The sequence below is a fragment of the Dermacentor andersoni genome, chromosome 11 (genome assembly GCF_023375885.2).
Source record: "Dermacentor andersoni chromosome 11, qqDerAnde1_hic_scaffold, whole genome shotgun sequence".
NCBI classification, from domain to species: domain Eukaryota; kingdom Metazoa; phylum Arthropoda; class Arachnida; order Ixodida; family Ixodidae; genus Dermacentor; species Dermacentor andersoni.
In genome coordinates, this window is record NC_092824.1 from 78860007 (window position 1) to 78875006 (window position 15000).

Consider the following 15000-nt stretch of genomic DNA (forward strand, 5'->3'; position numbering starts at 1 on the left):
CAGTTTGGCTAAGTTTGGCGAGACAAGCAAGCGAGGTCAACTCAATACACTCCCTCTTTTTGTCTCACAGCCATCCGTTTCATAGCTTAGGGTACACGAAAGTAAAATTCTTTATCTTCTCGTGAGCGTTCTGCAACGTCTTAAAGTGCACCGCTCATAAAAGGGTGACTAGCAATAACGCGCGGAGATTTTTAAAAATTTTTGTACAGTTTTATTGCAACAAATTTTTTTGGGGTTTTCTCATCGCTATAATACATAACGCAAAACAATAAGAGTACCAGGGGAACACATGTGTAGCGCATCAAACAGTGAACGACGGCGTTGTAGAGCAAGCAGTGAGGTGACGTGTTGATCTGAGTAAAATTTCCTTGCACTTAACAACGGCAAACACTCTTCGGTGAATGAAAACACGACTTGATGTTTTGACATCCCGTACATATATTGACACGAAAGACAGTTCTGAGGCTATATCTGGAGTCAACTTTGAACCAAGTGAAACAATGATAAAGTCAACCACAAAATATCATGCAAGATTTTCAGGCATTCAGCGGCGTGTGACATAGTCACGGGTAAATTTGAAACGTCGATAACATGCTTGCAGCGAATGCTTATCAGAAAAATGAACACGCTGATAAGCTCGCTTTTGTCTGCTCTGGCTCAAAGGCCCAGCAATCAGTGCATGTTACACGTCGTCATAATTTATCACAGTCGCAACTTTGATCAAGGCATATACGCTACAGATAATCAAATTTATGCACCGTTGAGAAGATCAAACGTATCGGAATGTAGACACCAACATGCACTGGAGACACTAGGAAAATTGTGTCGACAGTTGATGCAGGCATTTCAGTGCTGGAAACTGACTTCAGCGTTCACGCCAGGACAAGCCTAACTTTAATTAAGAAAGAACGTGCAACGAGCATGCGATAAAGCTTGAGTAATAATGAACTGAGCATGCAACGAACTGATCCTAAACTTTTAGAACTTTAACATCGTAGAAGTTCGAATCGAGGACATGCTTTACTATAGTTCGGTGTGCAAGAGTAAGAAAAAATATGGGATCTAGGAATGCAGAACGACCGAGCTGTCAAGGGCATATAAAAATACGTCATCACGATAGAGGCTAATGGCTGTTCATATGCTTGCGCCTACCCTCATGCGTCCAAATAATAATAATGAGAACGAATAACGGAAAAGCAACGCGAAAAGAAACGAATATTGACAACGAGAAATAAATGCATACATACATATATATATGGCGTGTGGAAATACACTTAAGGGTATATTTGAGCAACAACCGATTCGCAGCTGAAAAAAGAAAGTAATGTAACTAGAACGAAACGCAGAAACGACACGCATGAAAATACTGAAAAAAAAATACTAGAGAGATGCAAAACGCGAGGACCCGTTGAGTAACGTGGGTGCGTTCGACTGAAATTCCTTTGCGTCTGACAGTGGCTTTTTGCTGAGACAGTGAGTGCGGGTCGACACAAAGAAAAAAAAGGAAACATACTCTGCACGTGGAATAGACGAAATCGCAGCACGGTCACTGAACGCCAAACACTGGACACAAACTTGGCAAACTTGGTCCCAAGTATTACGCTTCGCGGTCGGTAGGTGAGGCTGTAACGGCTCTTTTAAACCTGTCATACCCATAGTTTGTAGGAAGCCTGAAATGAGCAAGCTTGTTTCATAATGTTTAGAGAGAGTCATGACCATCTCAACGATAACTCCAGGTAAACATCACTTAACGCTGCCTCGTCCCAAACAATACGAAGCGCTTGCTGACGACCGAATTACCATTGCCACAACAAAGGGAGACGAAACTGGCTTACCACGCAATCTTGCGGACGCTGTCTTTGACAGTCTGGAACGCAGCAGTCTGCACGGCCTGGAGGTTTCACAAGTGAAAACACCGGCTAAACTGCCGTACAACAGACTTTCAACAATTGCGAAGGAGGGCAGTTCAAGTCCATTAAAAAAGAAAATCACGCGAAGGAACGACTCGCAGAAACCCGAGGATCGAATTAACGAACATGCCGCATCGCAGTCACCAACGCTCCCGGAGATTACCAGGACTAAACTTTGGAAGGCGAGAAATAAGCCGACGAAGCTTCGCGTTAGCAGTAGCAGCGCGGTAAACCGTCCGACCTGCGGAGTGCGCCAAGTTCCGTGTCGAGGCAGGACAGGGCATCTTAGGTGGACTTCGTCCTCCGGCACCGTTTCGGTCGAGCTCGTTCCGTCTCTCATTGCACGTCTTAAGCATCTCTCGCGCATCGATCGCGTGCCGATGTGTCGGCACTGGGAGATGACGTGTCGCCACACTGCGGCGCTGCCCTTTCGGACCTGGAAGTCTTTCTTGCCGACCTGTCGCGCAACCAGGCTGCAAAGCCCCACGTTCCGCGTGACCGGATGCAGACACGAAGATGATTTTTAAACGCCAAGAGCAACGCGTCACGCCGAGATCGCGACCATAAATTGCACGACGAATTGAAGCGTCCCCGGAAGACGTGTCTACCTCGTGACGTAATAAATGAACGCCGTCCCGGAGCACCCTTCGAGGGAACCCTCGATACCTCGAAGACACTGCGCGACTTTGTGACAAAAGCGGAGAACGGTCGAGTGACGCGCCACTAGAAGACAACCACCTGTTCTTGTGCGAAGCGCTCGGCGGCTGGTCGAACACTCGTTTAAGGCTGAAGGGACTGTAGTCACGCACAGAAGGAACAAATAGCAGCCACTTCGAGAACGACGGGCACACGTTGCATCCGAGTATTGGCGCTTGTTTTTTTGAAGGTCACGTGCTGCCTGCCTCCCGAAGTTTCAGACTGGAATAGGAAACCTTGGAAGACTGCGGAGGTGCGTTCAACTGTACAAGACTAGACATCACGATCACAATGCTGTAGTCTTCAAAAGGCACTAACTGCTCCGACTAGATGCTCGAGAGAGGAAAAAGGAAAAAAAAAACGGCGATGACGTATGCGCCCATGTTCAGTATTTGTACTCGCTGGCAATCATGAGGAGAGCACTGAGAATATCACATTTCGGGCAGGTACAAGGCAACACGAAAACCAAGTCTCGCAGCCCTGCCTAAAAAAGGCTCGAGAGAAGGCTGTTATCTTTCGCCGTTGACGGAACGCGAGAGGCCTTACCCACATTTACACTCTCAAAACGTTTACACCCTCTGGGGTGTATATTTGTTACACAACAATAATCGTCATATGTCTTGCCCGCATTTCCATTCTTTTACGCTGCGAGCCCGGTACTTACCAGTAACGAACGGCATACGTGTTATGAGCATGACATAGCATTCTCGACAGGAAAGTATCGAGCGCAGCGTTTTCAAGAAAGGAAATGCGGGCAAGACAGATGACGATTATTGTTGCGTGGCAAATATACACCACAAAGGGTGTAAACGTTTCTTACACTCTTAAAAAGATTTATACAGGAGCAAGGAGTGCTTTAGCACTCCTTGCTCCTGTACTTTTAGCAAGGAGTGCTAATTCTGGCAGACACAGTCAGAAGAACACAGTAGCGAGATACATACTGAACTTTAGCGGAACGGGAATCCATTCCCACCTTAGGGCAGACGACAGGCAGTCCTGTCACTCTAAAAAGAGTTTACACCCTTTGGGGTGTACATCTGCCACGCAACGATAATCGTCATCTGCCTCGCTTGCGTTTCCTTTCTTGAAAGCGCCGCGCCCGCTGCTTTCCTGTCGGCAATGGTATGTCATGCTGATAACGCGCATGCCGTTCGTTACTGGGAAGTACCGGGCTGGCAGCGTTAAAAGAAAGGAAACGCGGACAAGACAGATGACGCTTATTGTTGTGTGGCAAGATACGACTCGAAGGGTGCAAACTTTTCTCAGAGTGCTGGTATACCTTGTGTGCACAAGCGCCACCCGCAATAAGCGCCGTCGTGGCAGCGGCGCATGCGCCCTTCCGCGCCCTTCGGAAATTCGTACTTGCTTCCAGTCTGTCTACAAATGCGTCACGGCGAGGCACACGGATGCGACGGTTCCACTTGCTCCTCGAGAACTGGCGCGGTGGCTAAACGAGGCTGCACGGCGTGTGCCTTGCACCGGGTACGGATCCGCGCCCTGCTAAATCTATCCGAAAGCCACGGGAACGTATAGCCGGAGACCCTAACGGTAATGGGGGAGGGGGGGGGGGGGGGTGAATCGCAGCGTTTCAAGCTACATTTCTCATCCACTCGGCAAGGCACCGTTCGTTCTAACTTACTTCTGGACTTCTGGACTGGAGTTCTAGCAACTTCTGGACCCGGCATTGTAAGAGAAAGAAGAAAAAAAAAGAAGTAACGCTGGCACACACATTACTCAATCAAGGGCGCACGCTCGAGACGGCCGACGCGCTTCGAACGCTTTACGCAGGCGGCGACCCGGGGTCTCCGCAGTCGGCCTGGTCCGCGGGAAACGACCGGCCGTCCTCGTCGCCGCCGGTAGCAGCAGGGGGTCGCGATGCGCGGCACTCAGCCTGATGATCCACGGTCGGAGGCCCGTCGCCGTCGGTGGGTAGCAGCGTGGACGGGGGCGCCATCACGATCGCAGTTATGCGCTCTCGCTCGCGGCGGCCGCCCGACGGGGTGCTCCTCCTCACGATGGAGCGCCCGGACAGAACCTTCCACACGGGCCAGGGAACGTTCACGAAGGCGAAGCACTCGTCGGGGTCGTCCAGCGCCATTCCGACGGCGCGGAGGAGGTGCGCCAGGCGGGCTGCCTGCTCCTGGTGCATCTTTCGCAGTAGGACGCCCTGGGAGGGGGTGGGGGGGGGGGGGAGAAACACACGCAGGTAATTTCGCCGTGAATACGAGAGAAACAAGTTAGCGTTACGTCGCACCTCTTTGAGGTCCAGGATCTGTGATTTAGAGTGCGTTCGTATCCCATTGGCAAAGTGTTCTTCAGGAACGCACTGGATACACGGGTCCGGCCCCGGGAGCGGAATGCAAACTACGGTGGTCGGGAGCAGGACACCGTCAGTTGCACTATCTCTCTCTCTCTCTCTGTATATATATACAAATATATATATATATATATATATATATATATATATATATATATATATATATATATATATATATATACACACGTTCTTTTTAAGTTCTGCCATGCCTCTCACACTTCACAAGCACGCACAAGTTTTCCACTTTGACGCTCCTAATTAAAATCGATCAAAAACAGTGTATTTCTATTTGAGTTGGGGGTGAGAATGGACGGAGTCACTGCGCACGGCACTCTTTCGCGTCAGCTCTCGCGTGAGGCGAGTATGAGGAGCGTCGGATTACTTACTTTTTTTCACTGCACTATATGTGAGGGATCAGGCAGCAAATGTACCTAAAGAAGTATATCTGATGGTCTAAATAATAATAATAATAATAATAATAATAATAATAATAATAATAATACTAATAATAATAATAATAATTCAGCACCATAGGCGCATAGATGATGCCGGAGACAACGCAAAAAAAAACTGCCGGTTTCAACAGCTTGACTCAACCGCAGGCCGACATAGCAAGATTTAGCGAGATTTTTTTCCTACTTTGCAGCAATACTCGGCAGAAATTTAGCAACTTTTCGTTTCACTTAAGCGGTACGCTTAAAAAATTGTGGCAACACTGGTTGGTAGACTGATATATAAAGGTCAGGATTGTTATTACGCGCACGTTTTACTCACGTAACACACATTGTACATGGCAGTGCACGATGGCGGTATACCGTCAAAGCTTTTGATAGTCTTAGCGCGTCGCGTATTCCGCGTGGCAGAACTTTCCAAGTTAATCAACAAGCGTAAGACAGCTGACATAAGGAAGAATATGGATAGAATTGAACATGCTCTCAGGAACGGAGGAAGCCTAAAAGCAGTGAAGAAGAAACTAGGGATAGGCAAGAATCAGATGTATGCGTTAAGAGAAAAAGCCGGCAATATCATTACTAATATGGATGAGATAGTTGAAGCGGCTGAGGAGCTCTATAGAGATTTATACAGTACCAGTGGCACCCACGACGATAATGTGAGAGAGAATAGTCTAGAGGAATTTGAAATCCCACAAGTAACGCCGGAAGAAGTAAAGAAAGCCTTGGGAGCTTTGCAAAGGGTGAAGGCAGCTGGGGAGGATCAGGTAACAGCAGATTTGTTGAAGGATGGTGGGCAGATTGTTCTAGAAAAACTGGCCGCCCTGTATACGCAATGCCTCATCACCTCGAGCGTACCGGAATCTTGGAAGAACGCTAACATAATCCTAATTCATAAGAAAAGGGACGCCAAGGACTTGAAAAGTTATAGACCGATCAGCTTACTGTCCGTTGCCTACAAAGTATTTACTAAGGTAATTGCAAATAGAATCAGCAACACCTTAGACTTCCGTCAACCAAAGAACCAGGCAGGATTCCGTACAGGCTACTCAACAATAGACCATATTCACACTATCAATCAGGTGATAAAGAAATGTGCGGAATATAACCAACCCTTATATATAGCTTTCATTGATTACGAGAAAGCGTTTGATTCAGTCGAAACCTCAGCAGTCATGGAGGCATTGCGGAATCAGGGTGTAGACGAGCCGTATGTAAAAATACTGAAAGATATCTATAGCGGCTCCACAGCCACCGTAGTCCTCCATAAAGAAAGCAACAAAATCCCAATAAAGAAAGGAGTCAGGCAGGGAGATACGATCTCTCCAATGCTATTCACAGCGTGTTTACAGGAGGTATTCAGAGACCTGGATTGGGAAGAATTGGGGATAAGAGTAAATAGAGAATACCTCAGTAACTTGCGCTTCGCTGATGATATTGCCTTGCTTAGTAACTCAGGGGACCAACTGCAATGCATGCTCACTGACCTAGAGAGGCAAAGCAGAAGGGTGGGTCTAAAATTAATCTGCAGAAAACTAAAGTAATGTTTAACAGTCTCGGAAGAGAACAGCAAGGCACTGGAAGTGGTAAGGGAATACATCTACTTAGAACAGGTAGTGACCGCGGATCCGGATCATGAGACTGAAATAATCGGAAGAATAAGAATGGGCTGGGGTGCGTTTGGCAGGCATTCTCAGATCATGAACAGCAGGTTGCCATTATCCCTCAAGAGAAAAGTGTATAACAGCTGTGTCTTACCAGTACTCACCTACGAGGCAGAAACCTGGAAGTTTACGAAAAGGGTTCTACTTAAATTGAGGACAACGCAACGAGCTATGGAAAGAAGAATGATGGTTGTAACGTTAAGGGATAAGAAAAGAGCAGATTGGGTGAGGGAAAAAACGCGAGTTAATGACATCTTAGTTGAAATCAAGACAAAGAAATGGGCATGGGTAGGACATGTAATGAGGAGGGGAGATAACCGATGGTCATTGAGGGTTACGGAGTGGATTCCAAGGGAAGGGAAGCGTAGGAGAGGGCGGCAGAAAGTTAGGTGGGCGGATCAGATTAAGAAGTTTTCAGGGACAACATGGCCACAATTAGTACATGACCGGGGTGGTTGGAGAAATATGGGAGAGGTCTTTGCCCTGCAGTGGGCGTAGCCAGGCTGCTGCTGAGGATGGTGATGATGATGAAGATGATGATTATATAATACCCGAGTAACTCAAGCAGGCAAGGTGGCTATTTGTGACCGCCCCGTTTCAAAGGGGGATGCCAATAAATTGTCATCGACACCTCACGCTGACGCCTCCGGTTTGCAAGGTGATCCGGAAATGTCGTTGCATTTACGGGAACGCCGCGGACCCGCCAAAACGTTGTCTTACCTGAGGCGGCGGCGACGGCCCGGGAATCGCCGGTGGCGACTGCGACGGGGTCGACGCCGGGGTCGACGGAGGCGCGGTGGGAAGCGCCGTGGGGCTGGGATACGACGCGTGCGTGTTGTGTCGCGGCGAGCCCTGGGCGAGGCGAGGTGCCAGCGGTTCCTCGCCGCCGAACGCCAGCGATCCGATGAAGTGGTCGAGGGAGTCCCAGAGGCTGTCCTGCGACTCCGTTCTGAGGTCGAAGATGTCGTTGGGGCCTGCGAAGAGCGCGGCACGGAATTGCGAGATGGTTTTCGTTGGCCGCGCTTTTGCGCCGTTAGCGCAGACGATTTCGATATGCTCTGTGCTCTTCTGGTGAATGGAAGGAGCTGAGCGGTCGGTACTTTAAGAGAGACAATGAGGTGGACTATTAAATTGGGTTAGTAAACTGCACTTCTGGAACAGGAATACGGTCGCTTATAAATCTCGAGGTAATGCTTGGTAAGTAATATATATATATCCCACGCCTTGTTGAAGTCTATGTTAATCGAAGCATTTTGCAGGCAGCCAGATATACAGCGTCGTTCATTGTTTTGAAAAGCGTTACCGAATGAGCCAACGTGTTTGTGTAAAGCAGGCAGTTGTGCATGGGACGACAGATGCAAGCTATAGGTGACGTGCATATATCGTCTACGATATGTGACGGCGACAGCACGACAACGGAATTATTGTACACACTCCGGCAGAAGGAACGTTATGGCCTGTTGCGTCAAGCCTGGGCTTATCACAAAGGCGAAACACTCTCACATAGCTTCTCAAAGAGCTAGCTACCATGCGCGGAGGATCGTGATAGCTGTCCACTGTTGGCTTTTAGAAGTGAATTCTTGTGGTGCCACGTGACACACGTGAATGACAGAGATAACGTAGACAAGGTTGCTAGTTATATTGCTAGTCCTATTGCCGTCCTTTCGCGTTTAGAGGAACTGACTTTCTTCGAATTTCTACGCCCAGTAAAGGCAGGTGAAGCGTAGTAAATGAAGACGCAAGGAGAACCTCGAACCGACATACGTGTTCCACGTGCCATTTACCACCATCTACAGACGAGCTTTTCTCAAACATTGTACTGTAAGCAGGAAGATCAAACAAATATATAATCACCGAGCAAAGCGATTGTTCTGGCTTGTTGGCTATCCATACTTATCAGCCTTTTAGCGCAGCATCTACAAAAAAAGTACACGTGTCTCTGTGTGCTAGCTTTTTGTAGATTCTGCGCTAAAACACTAATAAGCATGCGCTCACCGTCGTTCCCGCTGTAGCCGAACAGTCGTAGTGCCAGAGCTGACCTCTACAGTAGTTTCAGTAGGAAACTGCGGGCGAGGATTTTCATCGGCACACTCACATACGACCTCCACCGGTCTCAGCCAGTCCTGCATCGCACCGCCTTGTTGCGCCGTCGGTGCCGTCAGGAACTCTCTCAAAACCTGCTGCAGCTCCTGCTGCTGCTGGTGCTCCCGGGACTCTTGCATCGGTGCCTGCAGCATCTGCAGCTGCTGCTGCTGCTGATGCTGCTGCTGTTGTGGCTCTTGCAATGGCTCTTGCAATGGCTCGTGCATCACCTGCCGCTGCTCTTCGTGCCGAAGTTGCACGAACTGCTCGCCCGACAGCGACGGCCACGGCTTCTGGAAGCTGTCCACGACGGCCTCCACCAGCGTCGCCGTCGCCGACGTGGCCGTAGTGCTTGAGCAAGGCGGTGCTGACGCCTGCGCATATTATTACGGCGGCTGCTGTTTCCGACACGCACACACTGTAGCCTGCAGCGCGGCCGCCTCGGCTCGTCGAGCTCACGGCGAGCCAAGTAAGAAGCGAGCATTTAGGGGAGAGGGCACGTGCAGACTGATCACTCCTGCACTCTACGTGCCGGTTTCGCGCTCTATGCAAGCCGTGGCCTGGCATGTCCCGTTGCCACGGAAGCGACGTTATGCCATTTACGTCAACCGCAACGCGCTAGTTGTAGTCGTGCCTATACGCCCTTTGGTGTAGGCACGACTACTCTCGCACAACACTGGTGCATACTCCTGCCGGGCATCTAAAGACTGGGATGTCCCCTTCCTCGCCTCGACGAGTCGCGGTCATCGCCTGCTCATCGCAATTTGTCCAATATTTCACCTTTTGTCTTTTCTTTTTGCTTGATCTGAAAACTGTGGTGACACCTTTTATGGATATGTTGTGTACCAACCGCTTTCGTCGTCTGCAATCAAGGAGGTCTGAAGCATACAATGCTGCGGCATCGAGCCGTGTAAGTTTATTAGTAACATTCCACACGACCGAGGGAGCGAGTAGGAAAGTGTGCTGAATCGTCACGATGCTCTGCTTTGACTTGACTGTATTCCTTAGGTGTCGCAATCAATCAATCAATCAATCAATCAATCAATCAATCAATCAATCAATCAATCAATCAATCAATCAATCAATCAATCAATCAATCAATCAATCAATCAATCAATCAATCAATCAATCAATCAATCAATCAATTTATTTTTTATTTATCTCGAAGGAACGAGGTAACCGTAAAAAAGCAACAAAGACTGCAGCTTGACAAATCCCGGTTCCCTATGGTACGATTAGGCCGTACAAAACGCTCGACATTACCGGCAAACATACGGGGTAGCTCGACAAGCACAAAAAAAAAACATCATGACACAGGCACCTCCTCACATACGATACCTAAACCGTCTCGTAAGCAAGCTAATATATTAAATCATGTACGGCCTCGCGAGGTTTGTCAGTATTTCTTCCAGGGTTTGAAGATCCGGGATTGATATAAAGCAAAAAAAGAAATAATAAAAGAAGAAAATGGTAACTGTTATGCCATTACTTCTTTAACAGACAGCCTTAGCTGAGCGGCAGTTACCCATTTATTCCGCTCGCATTTCATGCGATGGGCCAGTGCAGAGGACAGAGTCGATTTCGCACTTTTAATGCATACATATGGCGGAGTTCCGTGCCGGGCGCAATCGCAGCTGGGCTACAACGCTCCGAACCAGCCAAGCGAACGCACGTTCACTCTCCGCTGCTCAATTAGGTCAGTCGCGGTGCGACTGCAGTGTCCAGCATTCTGCTGCAGCCGTAATGCGCTCTGTGCGCACACGCACTAGCCTTTTCAATGTACAGCTGTGCGGGAGTTGTCGGGATGCACCGGTCTTTGTCGTTAACCAAAGACCGGTGCGTTCTGTAGCGACTGAGAACAGCTCAGTAGGATCGGCAAGGAAGCCGAGGTCTTCCCCGACGGAGGAAATCGGCACCGCGACGGTGACGGGTTGAGGGGGGTGGGACGACGACAGTGTGAATGCTGTCTTAGACATCATTATCCTGCCTTAGACCTCGTTAACCGAAGTAAGCCTTACAACTCATTCACTCGGCCATTTTCGCATAGTTTCTCTTCCCCCAACAAAGAAGGGACGCCGGGCGACCTTTGCCGGCGTCTCTATTTTGAGGAAGAAAAAAAAAAAAGAAACCGGCGAGCCCTCTTACTACGGCCGCCGATGGCGTGACGGGATGGGGCGCGGAACGACGGCTACGCGAACGAGCCCGCGTGGCAACGGGCCGCGGAATGACGGCTACGCGCACAAGGCCGCGTGGCAACTTCTCGCCGCACACCGCGACGCACCGCCGGAAGCACCCACCGGCTTGCAGTACGCGACGTCCGCGTCCCACGCGCCCGGCAGCGGGTCACAGGCGCCGACGCTGGGCTGCCAGGCCTGCTCCTCCGCCCGCTCCTGGACCGGCCAGCCGTCGGCGGGCCTCGCGCACTCGGACTTCCACAGCTCTGGCGCGACGCGGGGCGGCGGCGAGGAGGACGGGCTGTCCACGGAGATGAGCTCGTCCGCCGGCTGCGGAGGCGACGTCACCGGCCCGAACTCGCAGCACCGGACGGCCGGCAGCTTCCGCTCGCGGCCCGGAGACCGGGGGAGGTCCGGCGGCGGGAAGAGGCCGCGCTCCAGTTCGAGGCGGAAGGCCGACGGCAGCGTCGGCTTCTTGGTCGGCGGCTCGGCGGCCAGGTGCAGGCCCGAGAACAGCCTGGACGCCTCGCCGTCGTCCCGCTGCTGCCCGTGGTCGTCGCCGTTGGTCGGTGCGGCGAAGGCCCGCGGCGCTTCTCGGGGCATCTCCCATTCACGGGGCCTGCGGTCCGCGACCCGATCCAGACGTACGGTTACAGAGTTCTCCTTACTAAAGTTGTCCAGCCTCCTCAGACCGAACGCAGTGACAGTGGGACGGCACCTTCTAAAGTCAATATTCAATTTAGCGAGTCTGTTAAAATCCTGAAAGTGTGCTTGCGTGATCGGATTTCTCGGGAACATGCTCGCATCAGTGCCTCCGCATCTGTGGACAGAGAGTGCACTTCTGTAGTCCTATCAGACCAAAGTGTCTTTTGCTTTCCCTAACTTGACGGTTCCTAGCCATCGTTTCTCTTTCTAAAAAGATTCTGCATTACCACGTCATCTGTTGGTATTTCGTTTTAAGCGTGCATCGAGACTGTTTGCAAATGTTTGAAAGGACGTCTGTCGTTTTTACCTCCGAGTAGTGGGGAGACGAGTGAGCAACAGGCAGTTAAAGAAGAGGTCCACAGGGTAGGTCTACCAAAGGAAGGCGAGCACCAAAGTGAGTGCATAAAAAGGAACCCAAAAAACAACGAAGCGCTGTCAGGCACAACGGGCTCAGCTAAATATTTTTACTACGCAAACAGTACTCTTGGCTTCGATACGTGTTGGGCTATTCTGTTCAATCAAGACTTGACTTTGTCCTTTCAAAAGTAGAAAAACGGTCCGCAGCGAAAACGTTCGATCACCCGTGGCTTATCGTAATGCTTCGAGGACGTAGCCTCGGCCTACGGCCAACGTGTCGACAAGAGGTCTCCAGTTCGCCGAGGTCTGAACGAACAGGCGTCCTCCTGTACAAGCACTGGCACCGCGGGCTAAGGCCTCCCTCGTATTCACCTTCGTTTTCAGGTGCTCTCATCTCAAGTAACACTCGGGCTATTGCGTTGGAGATCTTGGGAGCCTGGCCTCACAGTTCATTAGCGCAGAAAGCAGTTCGAGCACTTTTTCACTACTTGAAAGCAACAGACTTGAGTGCCCGACTATTGACATCCTACACCTAAGTTCTCTCTCTCTCTTTCACTCCCCATTCTCCTCCCCACGTGTAGGGTAGCAAACTGGACTCAGTCTGGTTAACCTCCCTGCCTTTCCTTCTTCCCGTCTCTCTCTCTCTCTCGTCGCACACAATGTCTCGCAGCACGCATTACCACACACCTGGCGTCTATCCCAACCCCCGGCATTATTACCGGCATTACCTACAGAACTGGCTGCATATTTCACTTACAGGAATTCGGCTCTGCCACGCAGGAAGCGAGTGCAGTCACGTGAGATGCGAGTGAGCCCGCTCTAAGCGTTACGTCCCGCTTAAACTCGGGGCTTCAAAGAGGATATTCTATGACTTCTTGATAGGTAGGCGCTTTCTGGCTGTTGTTCAGTGAATCTAACTTTAATATTGACTACACCTTCCCCATCCATGTTCATCTACGCGTATAGGAATTAATGAATTCTGGGCTCTTACGTGCCAAAGTACCCGCATATCTGTCTCGGCGGATGCATACACTGCAGCGAGAGTTGCGCGTCATGTCAGAGCGAGAAAAGAAAAGCAAGAAAAGTTTTTTCACTATCCGTCACTAATCCTTCTGCATATGACGTCGGGTGAACCGAAGGATCACAAAAGAACTAGCTGCGGACAGTTAAAGAGTCCTCCTCCGACTGGTGGTTGCTCCCGATTAGCTAAAACCTTGCCGCGTCAACCGGACGTGGTTTTCGCTGTACTGAACGGAACTGCCGAGATAGGGTACAGACGGGGACTGGGTGCACGTACACACACATCTATACATATCATACATACACATACACACACACAGGCTCACCCACCTGTTGCTGTAGTTGAGGCCCCAGAAGAAACTCCTGGGACGAACCGACTCGTACATCACGGACGTGGGGCGCAGCTTCACGAACCACTTTTGGAAGAGAGCGTGACGCACCGAGCTCTGCGAGGGGGTATCGAGGTGCCGGTGAGAGCTTTAGTGAGAGCGAGGGACGCCAAAGGTCGCCGCGTCCATTCGCCTCGCTACGGCCATTTGCTCGCGCTGGAGGAGGAGAGGTCAGACGCACGGCTACGCAGCCCCCGCATCGCTCGGCGCCGGCTCCCTGCGCGCCGCACACCGCGAGGACCGCGACGTCGTCCGCGGCTAGAGCGTGCTCATACTTATGGGTTCCTGAGGTTCTACGCCGTCGTTGTCGCTGCCTAACCTCGTGGAATACGGTCCACGCTCGGCATTGCGCGCTTGAAGTACGCAAGTACGCCGGGACGTGATATATAAATATATATATCTTATTTTCTTTCGCATATTGCGCAGCACGTTAATAGTTCATGCGATACTAATGTGTGGTGGAAGGTACGAACGCGAGCAAAAGATTACGCGCGCTCCTGCTTTGAAATACGTCCTACTCAATTATTCTTTTTATTAGACAAGCAGATATGTTGGCGGCATAATAGCGCACTCAGCTTTGTGGTGAACGAAACGCGTCGTTTGTGGTACATGCAACCGAGGAGCTCCAACAACGAGAGAAGAAAGGCTCATCGGTACACAGGGGCTGGGGTCAATTACACGGTGATCGGCGAAAGCCGCGGGGACATTACAGACGGGCAGGGCTCGATACTGTACGTCCGGAATCGGACGTGCTTGGCGAACGGTGCGAACGACGGGACGGTGAAGGCCCTGTACGTGACGCGAGACATAGGCGGCGAACAGGCGCCCCCGTCCCGCCTGCGCGTGGGGTTCGAGCCGTTCGCCAAGGACGTCTAATGAAGTCGACGCATAGTACCATGTGCTACGCCTCCGAAGCGTAGCTGCGGTGTCTAATATAGCTAACCCTGTCTAATATCGCCACCGTTCGAAACTTGTTGGGATTTGGTTGCTGGTACGAGATGTCGTAAGACGATCAAGCGGATTCGTACCGCGTGCCTATCCCCGCAGTGGTAAATGGATACGCGTCAAGACCGCCTAGACCACTGGACGACACGTCGAAGAATATCTGTTCGTACTGCCCAAACCTGGCTGGGATCCTTTGGAAAGGTGATGGAAGTTGGTTGGGACGCTCTCCGGCTAGCGAGTGATAGGTGACGGTGAATAGTGGTGACTGACAAACGCAAGGAACGCATCC

At 50.7% G+C, this 15000-nt stretch overlaps 1 protein-coding gene across 1 annotated transcript in view; it reads right to left on the bottom strand.

Annotated features, from left to right (window-relative positions):
- Positions 1-2440: 2440 nt before the first annotated feature.
- Positions 2441-15000, bottom strand: part of LOC126518256 (uncharacterized) — a 23185-nt gene continuing 10625 nt past the window's right edge. Inside the window, exons 6-10 of the mRNA XM_072285579.1 lie at positions 13708-13823; positions 11419-11914; positions 9135-9495; positions 7760-8013; positions 2441-4773 (exon numbers count right to left, since the gene is read on the bottom strand). Of these exons, the coding sequence (XP_072141680.1) occupies positions 4387-4773; positions 7760-8013; positions 9135-9495; positions 11419-11914; positions 13708-13823 (1614 nt within the window). The 3' untranslated portion in view covers positions 2441-4386. The remainder of the gene's footprint in view (positions 4774-7759; positions 8014-9134; positions 9496-11418; positions 11915-13707; positions 13824-15000) is intronic.